The sequence below is a fragment of the Megascapheus bottae genome, chromosome 24 (assembly GCF_031878675.1).
Source record: "Megascapheus bottae isolate mThoBot1 chromosome 24, mThoBot2.hap1, whole genome shotgun sequence".
NCBI classification, from domain to species: Eukaryota; Metazoa; Chordata; class Mammalia; order Rodentia; family Geomyidae; genus Megascapheus; species Megascapheus bottae.
The window spans coordinates 4,539,458-4,553,145 of record NC_143532.1 but is presented as its reverse complement, the minus strand read 5'-3'; the positions used below and the strand labels follow the sequence as shown (position 1 = coordinate 4,553,145).

At 43.5% G+C, this 13,688-nt stretch overlaps 1 protein-coding gene across 1 annotated transcript; it reads left to right on the top strand.

Moving 5' to 3' along the window:
- The first annotated feature begins 62 nt into the window (after positions 1–62).
- Dynlrb2 (dynein light chain roadblock-type 2) lies at positions 63–12,405 on the top strand. The gene is made up of 4 exons (XM_090357245.1): positions 63–148; positions 4,289–4,364; positions 10,470–10,637; positions 12,172–12,405. The coding sequence occupies exons 1-4, from the start codon at positions 146–148 to the stop codon at positions 12,213–12,215; spliced, it is 291 nt and encodes a 96-aa protein (XP_090213371.1). The 5' UTR covers positions 63–145; the 3' UTR covers positions 12,216–12,405.
- The last annotated feature ends 1,283 nt before the right edge of the window (positions 12,406–13,688 follow it).

Genomic DNA, 13,688 nt, shown 5'->3' with positions numbered 1-13,688 from the left:
GCTCGCGCGTGCGCATGCGCACCCCGGAACTTCCGGGAGGCCGCTTCCTGCGCGGTCGCCTAGCAACGGGGGAAGCGTTGCTGCCATTCCCGGGGGCCGCGGCGCTGTCGAGAGCCCCGGGTCTCCGCTGCCTGCCGGCCTCGCCATGGTAAAGCTCTGCCTCCGGGGCCAGCGTCCGCTGCCAGGGCTCCGGGGGCCGGGGCCGATCCGGCGCCCCGAGAACATTCTTGGGGGAGCGACAGGGGGACCAGGGAGAGCGGAGATGTCCAGCTAGCCAGAGCAGTGATGTGGGGGATGACAATTGAGGAAAGGGGGGATGGGGAGAAAGGGGAAAGGTGGATGGATGAGGGGGAGAGAGGGGAGAGGAGGTGGATGAGGAGACGGGGGAGAGGTGGTGGATGAGGAGGAGAGGTGGGTGGATGAGGGGGAGACTGGAGAGGTGGTGGATGAGGAGGAGAGGTGGTGGATGGGGAGGAGACGGGGGAGAGGTGGTGGATGAGGGGGAGACGGGGGAGAGGTGGTGGATGAGGGGGAGACGGGGGAGAGGTGGTGGATGAGGGGGAGACGGGGGAGAGGTGGTGGATGAGGGGGAGACTGGAGAGGTGGTGGATGAGGAGGAGAGGTGGTGGATGAGGAGGAGACGGGGGAGAGGTGGTGGATGAGGGGGAGACGGGGGAGAGGTGGTGGATGAGGGGGAGACGGGGGAGAGGTGGTGGATGAGGGGGAGACGGGGGAGAGGTGGTGGATGAGGGGGAGACGGGGGAGAGGTGGTGGATGAGGGGGAGACGGCGGAGAGGTGGTGGATGAGGAGGAGAGGTGGGTGGATGAGGGGGAGACGGGAGAGGTGGTGGATGAGGAGGAGAGGTGGTGGATGAGGGGGAGACGGGAGAGGTGGTGGATGAGGAGGAGAGGTGGTGGATGAGGAGGAGAGGTGGTGGATGAGGGGGAGACGGGAGAGGTGGTGGATGAGGAGGAGAGGTGGTGGATGAGGGGGAGAGGTGGTGGATGAGGGGGAGACGGGAGAGGTGGTGGATGAGGAGGAGAGGTGGTGGATGAGGAGGAGACGGGAGAGGTGGTGGATGAGGGGGAGACGGGGGAGAGGTGGTGGATGAGGGGGAGACGGGGGAGAGGTGGTGGATGAGGAGAAGAGGTGGTGGATGAGGAGGAGAGGTGGTGGATGAGGGGGAGACGGGGGAGAGGTGGTGGATGAGGAGGAGAGGTGGTGGATGAGGAGGAGAGGTGGTGGATGAGGAGGAGACGGGGGAGAGGTGGTGGATGAGGGGGAGACGGGGGAGAGGTGGTGGATGAGGAGGAGAGGTGGTGGATGAGGAGGAGACGGGGGGGGGAGAGGTGGTGGATGAGGAGGAGAGGTGGTGGATGAGGAGGAGACGGGAGAGGTGGTGGATGAGGGGGAGACGGGGGAGAGGTGGTGGATGAGGGGGAGACGGGGGAGAGGTGGTGGATGAGGAGAAGAGGTGGTGGATGAGGAGGAGAGGTGGTGGATGAGGGGGAGACGGGGGAGAGGTGGTGGATGAGGGGGAGACGGGGGAGAGGTGGTGGATGAGGAGGAGAGGTGGTGGATGAGGAGGAGAGGTGGTGGATGAGGAGGAGACGGGGGAGAGGTGGTGGATGAGGGGGAGACGGGGGAGAGGTGGTGGATGAGGAGGAGAGGTGGTGGATGAGGAGGAGACGGGGGGGGGAGAGGTGGTGGATGAGGAGACGGGGGAGAGGTGGTGGATGAGGGGGAGACAGGGGAGAGGTGGTGGATGAGGAGGAGTCAGGGGAGAGGTGGTGGATGAGGAGGAGACAGGGGAGAGGTGGTGGATGAGGAGGAGAGGTGGTGGATGAGGAGGAGACGGGGGAGAGGTGGTGGATGAGGAGGAGAGGTGGTGGATGAGGGGGAGACAGGGGAGAGGTGGTGGATGAGGGGGAGAGGTGGTGGATGAGGAGGAGACAGGGGAGAGGTGGGTGGATGAGGAGGAGTCAGGGGAGAGGTGGTGGATGAGGAGGAGACAGGGGAGAGGTGGTGGATGAGGAGGAGAGGTGGTGGATGAGGAGGAGAGGTGGTGGATGAGGCAGACACAGGGGAGAGGTGGTGGATGAGGAAGAGACAGCGGAGAGGTGGTGGATGAGGAGGAGAGGTGGTGGATGAGGAGGAGACAGGGGAGAGGTGGGTGGATGAGGAGGAGACAGGGGAGAGGTGGTGGATGAGGAGAGGTGGTGGATGAGGAGGAGACAGGGGAGAGGTGGTGGATGAGGAGGAGACAGGGGAGAGATGGGTGGATGAGGAGGAGACAGGGGAGAGGTGGTGGATGAGGAGGAGACAGGGGAGAGGTGGTGGATGAGGAGGAGAGTTGGGTGGATGAAGAGGAGAGGTGGGTAGGTGAAGAAGAGAAAGAGGAGAGGTGGGTGGATGAAGAGGAGAAAGAGGTGAGGTGGTGGATGAAGAGGAGAAAGAGGAGAGGTGGTGAAGAAGAGAGGTGATTGTATAAAGAGGAGAAGTGGATGGATGAAGAGAAAGAGGAGTGGTGGGTGGGTGAAGCAGAGAAAGAGGAGAGGTGGAATGGATGACGGATGCTGAGGAGAATGAGAAGTCGTGGAAACCAGCAAACTTGGCAAAGTACAGGGGCGAAAATGAACAGAGAAAGCAATGGAATGGGGAGAGCAATGGAGGGAGAGGGAGGGAGGCAGGGAAGAGGAAAGGTGATCAGGAGAAAGGACTTTGGAAAGAAGCTAAGAGGTAGGATGGACCGCTCCTCCTTCAAGAGCAGAAGCAAGTAAAGGGGTCCTCTTTTAAGAAAGGAAAGGGGGTGAACACAGGCCAGGAAGAAATCGTACTGGAAGGACTGGAGAATCAGAAGAGAAGGATGGGGCCGGGAGAACAGTGTTGAGAGAGAAATGACGAGGTCAGCAGCAGAACTTGGTTGCAAGGAGTGGTGGACCCTGTCTTGTGGATGAGCAGAAATGTAGCAGGTTGATCCCCCAGCACAGCTGTTATGCTTAAGTGCAGTTTCCCAAAAAGGAATGCAGAAATACCAGAGTGAAAACAGAATTCTCCATATCATGCACACAACCCGTTCCTTTTTGTTTGTTTTGTTTTGTTTTGTTTAGACTGTATGTGGGACAAAAAGCTTTTGCTACTATTAGGTCCTTAATACTGTCATTTCCAGTTTTCACCTGAAGAACAGATTTCAAACTCAAGACTTTTATTCCAGTGGAATTTTTAATAACATGTTCTTTCTTCATTTTATTTTTATAGTCACTTATTATTTATGACAAATTCTATTAGCAGTGATAACCACTTCCTTTATACTTATTTAAGCTTTTCACAATGAATTAACTTAAAGGACATGCTAGTTAAAATACACAGTATTTATTAATGGAAGAAGGATGAATCTAATGCATCAATTCCCGAAATCCTACCAGGTGGTGGAAAGAGGTTACACTGCTATGCCTGCATTTGGCGCATCTTTTAACTAAAGTGACTGCTCGCCTTAGGGATATGGTGCATGAAAAAAAAAAAAACATTTAAGTCCTCCTAAAGAGAGCGCAGACGCCTGTTTAAATTGAGAATAACGATTGATTGTTCAATCAAATATGCAGGTTTAGGAGAGATTATTCTTGATTTGGGCACTTCTAGGAGAATAAGAAAACTGTGACAATAGGGTGAACACGAAATATTCATTCAGATAAATGAATTTAAGAACCAACATAATCACGTGTGGTTGGAGGTTTAGCTTACATGGAGAGTGAAGCTATAATTATGAAAAGGAAATCCCCAGGTATGTTGTTTTCAAATTAATGAACCCCCATCTAGGTCATAATGAAAACAGAATTTTTCATGAAAGGCCACTTTTAGACAGGAAGAACTCAATGTTGAGTCTAAATATTCAAAGGACCATAACATAGAAATTTTTGTAAATACAAAATATCCATGGCTAAAAGATGATTCAGGATAAATTTCTTGAAAATGTAAAAAATATTTTTCTAGTCAAGACACAACACGTAATAAATTCTTGTGGGACAGCAAGCTCCCTGTCTCTACAAGAGTTCAAGCCCAGGAACTTGTCAAAGCTTGCCAGAGACTTGTCAAACTTATGCAGAGGTGGTGTCTTTCAATAGGTTGGTGTGTAGGACTTGACAATTTCCAGTGTGGCTTTTAAGAATCTAAGAACATAGTACCCATTACCATGAATTAAACAGATAAGGGAATACATGTCTCCCCGGATTTGTTCCGTTGAGAGTGGGTATCACTGTTTCGGTGAATTAGTTCCCTGATCTCTTCCAGGCGGAGGTGGAGGAAACCCTGAAGAGGATCCAGAGCCATAAAGGGGTTATTGGGACTATGGTGGTAAACGCAGAAGGTAAACACTTCACAGCCTGCCTTCCTGGCACATCAGAGCCAATCAGAACTCTGTTGTGTCAGCTCTTTAGACATACAGCTTAGAATCTGACATCAAAAGCCTATTCTGTATATTTTATCCATAGCGTTTACTTCACAAACATCTGTTGAGTATCTGTCACATTTCAGAGTACTCTGCTAAGAATTAGGGCTATGAATATGAATAAGATGTCTAAAATGTATTTATATTCTTAAGAAACATAGATTATCAACTTTTAAAAATTTGGTAATTTTCTTTCAGGAGTGCTAATAAAACTATCATGATGAAGATAAGGAGAATATCAGTTTTGGATGTTTGGTTTTGTGATAACATTATAAAGAATACTGAGTTTCAGTCTTCATTTTAGATGACATTGTTCCTTTGCTATTTAGTAGAGAAAAAAAAGATCTTTGAGAATTTGTTGTTATATCCTTTATAGGATAGTCTTCATGGGAGTAAGATAAGAAGGGCCAATACATCTCCAACTAGGAAATATGATACATTGCCAGAAATTTCTCCTACTACGCAATCCTTACTAAGGATCCACTTGGCATTTTCTCTGCCATGCTGATGTGTTCTCAGCTACAGTAGCAACATCTTAAAGGTTCCTACTGGTTCCACTGCTAATTCAGGCAATTGTAAGGGCAAGAGGTGTCAGAAATTCCAGAACATTAGTTGAAATAAGAGTAGCTGCATCACGTAAATCATAGTGTAGCCATAGAATTGGTTTGTTACCAGCTCAGTGCCTGGCATAATGCACCATCAATACTTACTGTGCAACCACAAACAAATTTGATTCCCTTACCATTAAGGATAGAAAATCACCTATTTTCTTGGTGGTTGTGATGATTCAATGAGATCATTGTCAAGTGTCAAGCACAGTAGTCAATGCTTTCTTAATTCTAAGAATATGGGAATTTAATTGATTTTTCCAGAGAACAAATTTGATTGGTCTTATAAACAATAGCCCAATGATGATAATGAATTGACCACAGTAAATTCACCCCACTTAAATAATCAGAGGACTGGGGTCATTTTTACAAGCTAGTCAAGAGCTATGCAAAATATTTCCAGTAAGTGGTCCAGCCCCAATGCGTGTCTCTGGCAAAGCTGATTTTGCTTTCAGGATTTGCATATACTGCCTTGCCCCTGTGGTGAACTATGTACACAGTTTCAGAGGTTCCGTGTTAGCTTCCTGTGTCTGCAGAAAGAAAATTATCATGTGCTTGGTGGCTTAAAAAAGAGATTTTTTCCCCCTCTTTCTCAGTCTAAAGGTCAGAGTTGAAGCTCTGACATTATTGAGTCATTGTCTTTTAAGAATCTGGAGAGGGACCATTCTTCTAGCTACTAGCTTTTGGTAGCTCTTCTCAGTCCCTGAATCTCCTTAGCTTGTAATGTTCATGTCTGTCCCCAAGACCCATGACATTCCGCTGTCTGTGTGTCTGTCTGCTAGAGCCACAGTTCCTGAACTAGAGCCCATGCTAATCCAATATGTATTGTAACTAATTACATCTATTTCCAAATAAGGTAACCTTCTGAAGTTCAGATGCACTTAAATATGGGGGTCACGTCTATCCAGTATAAAGGTTTATTCTCCCATGACAGCCAAGCCAATACAGCTAATATGCTTCATTGGAATATCATAGTCAAAAGCACACAACCCTGGCAGTGTATGCTGAATATCTTAAAACATGTCCTCACCCTGGATCAGTAACTCCACCCCTAAGAACTTTTCATAAGGAGGGGGTGAAGATTAAGATCGAATATTCACTATGGTATCATATCCAATAATAATAAACAGTCAAATCAGAAAATTTATTTGGATAGTAGGCAGTTTTTAAATTAACCATGTACTGTTAACTTGATGACCATGACTATTTTGAATGTTGGTGAATATTTGGAGGATATTAATGAACTGCTCAGATGAGAAAGCATGGAATGAAGCTAAAGCCAGCTGTTTTATCAGTCCTACAGCAAGCGCACACACACTTAAAATAAGGAAAGGGTATGTTGTCATGATCTCTGAGTAGTGGCATTCAAAGTGACTTTTCACTATATTTTCTTGAGGTTTCTCCATTAAAACCTTTCTTATCTGAAAGTAACAAAATACTATTTTTAATACCCATTAACTTTTCATTAACCTTTACTAGGATAAGACTATGTTAAGATTCAGGGCAGTTCTCAAAGTTACTGGATACTCAAATTTTTACCTGAAAGTCAAAACCTTTTTCTCCAAAATATAAATGAGGGGCTTTTTATAGTCAGAATATTAATAACCAGAGTATATGACATAGATGTTTATTAATGACATATGGAATAAGTTATGTGACCAAAATGTAATAAAATATTCAATCTCAACAGCCTACTCAATTTTGGATGAAAGTGTCATTTATTATAGTTCAGCTATGCAGCTTTCCAAATCTTGGGAAAGCCAGTACTAAAAATATTTAACTAAGGTGGTGGTTGGGTTTTCTTGTTCTCTGCTAGTAGTTTTAGTCTACTAATTATAGCAAATCATTTCAACATATTTTCAGATGGTCTTTGTGGTTAGGTAGGATGGCTATGTTTTTTTTCCTTTTATATATATCATCATATGTCATATTAACCATTGGTCTTCTGATTTCACTGTTACTAAAGCATCGGCTGCCTAGGCATAACAATCAAGTTGACTTACCACTTGTCAATGCTGAATGATGTAGTTCTTTAGAGTCTTTGTAAGAAGTGATTTCCCATTTATAAAACCATTCACTTTACACTATTGCAACACTTATCGTTACACTAGATAGTGGCGAATATAAATGTCTATATCCCAGGCAGTCATATCTGTCCTATATTCATCTGTGTATAAGCCTTATTTCTGTAGGCCCTTAATTTTAAATATTCTTGACATTTCTAACAATCCCCCATTTGAATTTCATTAGATTTTGTCAGCCATCCAGCCAATTCCTTTTATTTTGAAATGCAATCTATCAAACAAAACACAAATGTACAGTTGAAGATGACAAGTTGAAATAACAAATACCAGATTTCCAGTATCATATAGTCATATTTTAAAGTAGTACCATAAAGTTGTCAATATATAATTTTAAAATGCACATATTCTTTGTTCTAAGAGCTCTATTTCACATATATACATATGTGAAATGACATCACAAGGACATACTCGGCAGCCTTGTTTGTGAAAGTCAAAATCTCAGAATGCCTAGTGCACGTATTAGCTGCATATCACTGAATGGATAGTCAGTAGATGGCTACCCAGTCATCAACATGCCTGACCTCGCTTTACATGTACTGACTCAATTTCCTGAGGGTATTAAGGGGAAAGCATGTGGTACAGAATAATGACGCCGTTAAAATAAAGAGCATAAACACAAACACACAGATTCTTGAACTGAACTAGCGTATCTCTGGAGGCATGTCTAAGAAACAAGGAGCAGTGGTCACTTCCAAGTAAGGAAATGGGTGAATTTTGTACTGAAATTACTCCTTAAATAAGTTGTTTCTTATTATCTTGTATCAAAACTCAGTATCTCCAGATTGTTTATATTCATTTGTCAGTGGTGTACATACAAACCTACCGAGGTTTATAAGCCTAATATGAGTTTCCATAATGTGCACTTATTATTCAGAAAGGCCAGCTGGCTTATTTATTGGTGTGGTTCATGAAACGACAGACTAAGTAGGCCTGAACATCTGATTCATAATCTTGTCATCTCCATTTTGAATAATTTATTTTAGTTGTATTTCTTGTCTTGACATTGAACAATGCTTACTTCATAGGTAGTCACTATTTAGGATGCAAAATAAAACTATTTGTCAAAAGTTCTCCTCAAAGGTTGAGTGCCTACTGCATTTCTGATTACTACTGTTTAAAAATCTGTGCTGTGTGATCTTTCATCAGGTGTGAAAGACAACTGTCTTTTGTGGAAAAACTAGCCAAAAAAAATTAACTGTTTTAGTGGTTCTGGGCTCAGTCTTGAGCACTAGTCTTGAGCTTTGAGCTGAAAGAGCTCAGGGCACAATGCCCAGGTCTAGAGTTCAAGCCCCATAATGGACAAAAAAAAATGTACAGCTTTATATAATACCGTAACAGTCACCAATTTTCTATAATAACTTGTCTATCATAGGTTTCCTTGTAAATGTTTTCCTGCTACTGTTTAGCAAGACTTATTCTTGAAATAGTAGCTTTTCAAAAGATATTAGGCTGCTTCAAAGTCAATATAGATGGTCTCCTGCCAGGTGGAGGTGGCTTATACCTATAATCCTAGCTACTTAGAAGGCTGAGATCTGAGGATCATGGTTTGAAGCCAGGCTAAGCAGGAAAGTTCATGAGATTTTAACCTCCAGTTAACCACCAGAAGGCCAGAAGTGGGCTATGGCTCAAGTAATAGAGCACTAACATTGAGCTAAAAAAGTTCAGGGACAAATGAAAGTTCAGTACAAATCAAATAATGTACTGAAAAACTAGACTGTCTTCATTACCATGTGCTGCTAACATAAAATGGAAGGGTTGCAAAATACTATGTGAGGAGTTAGGAAGAAATTTTGAAAATAAATTTTGATGTGCTCTGAAATGTAGGTAGCGCTAATGCCTTTACATTTCTGGTTTCAGAGAAGACTAACCAATTGTCAGAGACCAAATGGTTCAAAGATTTTCCGGAGATAAGATGCTTGGAGAAGTATGTTATATAAAAATACATGATAGCTGGGAGTGGTGGCTCCCACCTGTAATCCTAGCTACTCAGGAGGCTGAGATCTGAGAATTGCAGTTCAAAGCCAGCCCAGGCACTAAAGACCATGAGTTATCTCCAGTTAACCACTAGAAAACAGGAAGTGGCTGCTGTGGCTCAAGAGATAGGGCAGTAGCCTTGAGCTGAAGAGCTCAGGGACAGCACCAAGGCCCAGAGTTCAAGTCCCATGACAAACAAAAAAAAATACACAAAGGGAGGGAAAAACTTGGAGAGTAAGGGGTGACATTGTCCAAAAAGAAATGCAACTTATGCAATGCTAATCCCCCTCTGTACATCACTTTTATAATAACAATTTTAAAATTAAACACATGAAAGCCAGGAATGGTGGCTCATGTTTGCGATCCTAGCTGCTCAAACCTGAGTATTGTGGATGAGCTCTGAGGATTGTGGTTTGAAGTTAGCTCAGGCAGGAAAGTTCATGGGGCACCTATCCCCAATAAACTACCCTTCAAAAGCCAGAAACGGAGCTCTAATTTCACTAGTGGTAGAGTGCTTTACCTGCGGAAAAAGAAGCTCTAGGACAGGACCCAGATCCTGAGTTCAAGTTCTAGGACCAGCACCAAAAAAAATAACCCAAAACATGAACTGAAATATTATTCAAGGAACAGTTTCCAAATGTTTCCTGAACAGAACTGTTTACTATATTATTAGCTATAAAAATTATCAACAATAGGATGAATTATACTATACTATAGCCATTTTTAAAAAGCAAAGGATGCAGAGATTTAAAATAGTATGATGATATTATCAAAAAGACAACTTGGGGCTGGGAGAATAGCCTAAGTAGTAGAGTTCTTTCCTAGGAAGCACAAAGCCCTGGGTTCGATTCCTCAGTACCGCAAACTCAGAAAAAAGCTGGAAGTGACACTGTGACTCAAGTGGTAAAACATTAGCCTTGCATTAGCAACATGTGTCTGAGGACAGTGCCCAGGCCCTGAGTTCAAGCCCCAGGACTGGGAAAAAAAAACAAAAAAAATTTTTGGATTATCTAACTTAGATGAAGAAAAAGTTAAATCTATCAATGTAGTTTTACTGAGCCGTTTCCACTGCGTATCCAGTAGATCCATTCTGTTACATGGCAAATGGTCTAAACTCCTGAACGTTAACAATATATGCTTAATGTTTCTTTACTGATAAAGCACTTAACTGCACACTTAAATAGAATTCGTGTAGAGATAGAGAGAATGTAAGGAAATAAACTAAAATGAATACCAGTGATCCTATCTATGGTAGCATTTTCTTCTTCACAATTATCAGTGCCTTCCAATATTTGTATAATGTGCATTTTCTTTTGTAGTAAAAAAAATAACTAACTCCCAATTAAATCTCACACTAGGCATTCCAATCCGCACAACCCTGGACAACTCCACCACAGTTCAATATGCAGGCCTTCTTCATCAGCTCACGATGAAAGCCAAGAGCACAGTCCGTGACATTGATCCTCAGAACGACCTCACCTTTCTTAGGATCAGATCAAAGAAGCATGAAATCATGGTAGCTCCAGGTAATTTGGCATTTCATTTCACATTTGCAGCATTATTCTCCTTTGCTGGTTAAAAATCCTCATTTCCTTAATGTACTATGTTGTCTCTCATCTCCTTTGCTGTCCCTTGGGTATCTCATATTGTTATAGCATCTCACTTTGTTATCTGATATATTGAATTTATTTGTATTTGGTTATTTGAAATTTGATAGGGAAGGGGGGAAAACCAAGACGGGTGGGAGGTGTGGGGGGGGAGGGTAATGGGTACCAAGACATGTGAAAGGGTGTCAATGTATGTGAATTAATGCACCTTCTATCTGGCAAATATCATGTAACCCTTTTACTAATTACTATAAAAAATGCAAAAAAATAAAACAATGGGAGCATAGATTTTAGCAAAAACTATGAAACAATATTCTTTGAATTAAAAGTGAAGATGTTTAAGCCAGCTGCTGGTAGCTCATAGACTGTACTTCTAACAACCTAGTAGACTGAGAATAATAGAACTAAAGTTGGAGGCCATCCAAGCAGAAAAGTTAGATCCGTTCTCAACATATAGTTGGATGTGTGCCTGGCATCCTAGCTAAACAGAGGGTGAGAAGGAAAAACTGTGGTTCTAGGTGAGCCTGAGTAGAAAAGTTCAGAAGACTCTGTCTCAACAGAAGCTGGTCATAATGATGCCTGCCAACACTCCAGGTACATGGACCCAGCAACCCTGCCTAGATGGGAAGCAAGGCTCTGTCCCAAAAATAACTAGTACACAAAAGGTCCTGTGCTATGAGCCCATGGCATAGCACCTGGCTAGCAAGCATGAGGCCAAGAGTTCAAACCACAGATCCTCCAAAAAAATCCACATCTGAATCTGGAAAGTTCAACTTTTTGTTTGCCTAGCATGCATGAAGACCCGGGTTCAATTCCTTGGTACCACATACATAAAAAAAAGCCAGAAGTGGTTCTATGGCTGAAGTGGTAGAGCAGTAGCCTTAAGAAAACCCAAGGACAGTGCTCAGACCCTGAGTTCAAGCCCAGGACTTGAAAAAAAAAAGTTCAACTTTACAACATAACTACTTCACTTTTGAATGTGTTCAGTTTTGCCCATGCATTTATTAGTTTTAATCAAAAATCTAGATAGTTATCTTTTCAGTGAGCTTAGCACAGAGGCTTATCAGAGAGTAGCAGAAATGTCCTCTTTCCAGGCAATAAAGATGTAGGGAGACTATTTAGGCTCATTGAATGACTATGTAGTCTTGTTTTCAAATCTAGTCTAGAATGAAATTCTCATAGCACATCTGCCCAATTAGAAATTACCCTCAACCAAAGCTTTCTCTATAGCTCTGTCTTCACCATGGCTACACTCTAACAAAAAATATTATCTATGCCTCAGACACAGGTATGCCAATAAAAATAGAATTTCTAGGGCCAACCTTGGGGTGTGTGGCCATAGATCTACAGGAGGTCCATGCAGAGTGTTGAAGACAAATGCAGACTAGCTGAAATGTTCGTTGATTGCATGTAATTTCTAGGGTGAATTAATTTTGTCCCCCTCTCTTCGTAGATAAGGAATATCTTCTGATTGTCATTCAGAATCCATGTGAATAGAGCTGCCGCAGCCATGTCTGTCCTCATGACATGGAGCTGGGAACACTTCCCTTCCTAGTGATTCTTAAGATTGTATTCCAATCTGTCTGTGCACATTTTTTTTCTATTTTTACATCTAAACCTCATCTACATGTCCCTTTGCATCGCAAACTTGTACTTTTGCTACATAATAAACCAATGCTGGCGTGTATGTCTCTATTTTTTTATAATACACAAAACTGAAGGCTTTCAGTAAAAAGACAGCCTTCCTGGTGACTGTTCTTCAGAAGTGGTTGTCTCCATGGTAAACATGTATTTATGTATGTATGCATGCGTGTACATACTTATGTCTATATTTGCCTGTTTCCATGGTATGTCAAGAATATTCAGTGGTGTACCATGAAAGCCATAAAGAAAGCAGGAATTCCAATGCCCAGAGCACCAGATGTTTCCCAGGCTGAGTAAGGATGGCGAGAGCGTTACAGATCAGAGTTGTATCCTGCTCCTCCTCCTCATGCTTCTGTCCTACTTCCCCAGAGGACTCTGGTCAGGAGTATCCCAATTGACTCCACAGGGACTCTCAGGGACTGTTCCTGCTACCCTTCCACTGCAAGCCAGTGCAGGGAGGGGGTGAATGTGGCTGAGCCCCGCCTGTTTACTTCCTGTGAGGCTATCATGGCCACCCCAAGTGGACAATGTATGTACACAGAAAGACAAGACTGAAGCAAATCCATTAGACTTCCTCTTCAAGGGATGCTGGGAGGAGACATGGGTGATGGGTGGAACTGACCTGGGGTTAGCTGGATAAAGAGGCTGAAACCAACCAACCAACCAAACCTATCCAGTAATGTCCAAGCCCCACTGTAGAAAGTGCTGTCCGGGGAATTGGAGTGCAGCTCCCAACTGGGGGCCCGTGAGTAGTGGATAGGAATGAGGACTGGAAATCACTGCTCCTGCATCTTCCCCTTCTGTCATTTACAAACAGCATACATCCCATACCTTCATTTGTAAAATGGGAACCTACCAGAGTCTGTGCCACTGCAGATGAACTCAACAGATGTTAGCACCTCTGCTTTTGCTCAAAACTCTCTCCAGACACAGGACCCAGGCAGGACACAAGAAGGAGGACCTCTGTCAGTCAACCCTATACCCTCATATCTCCAGATCACTCACAGGCAGGATGCTGACACTGTCTTCAGAGAAGAGAGGAGAAAGGAGGAAGTAAGCCCCAGTCATACAACAGGAGCAAGTAACTCCACACCGATGGGTGAACCAACCGAGATGAAGGGACTGGTGGATGGATAACCCACGATGTAACACAGACCTGATGACACTTTCTATTCAAAATACTTCAAGTTTACAGAAGATTAGAACTCACACATGTATACACATTCACCCACGGCGAACATGACATTTGCTTCATCCTTCTCCAAATACATGTTCTATATATTTTATCATGCATAATAAATACATATGTAGTATACACCCTATAAA

What these genes read in the sequence shown, in the direction of transcription:
- Dynlrb2 (XM_090357245.1), top strand. An exon ending in TATGGTGGTAAACGCAGAAG is followed by an intron (nt 4,365 to 10,469) that starts GTAAACACTTCA and finishes ATCTCACACTAG; the next exon opens with GCATTCCAATCCGCACAACC. An exon ending in TGAAATCATGGTAGCTCCAG is followed by an intron (nt 10,638 to 12,171) that starts GTAATTTGGCAT and finishes CTCTCTTCGTAG; the next exon opens with ATAAGGAATATCTTCTGATT.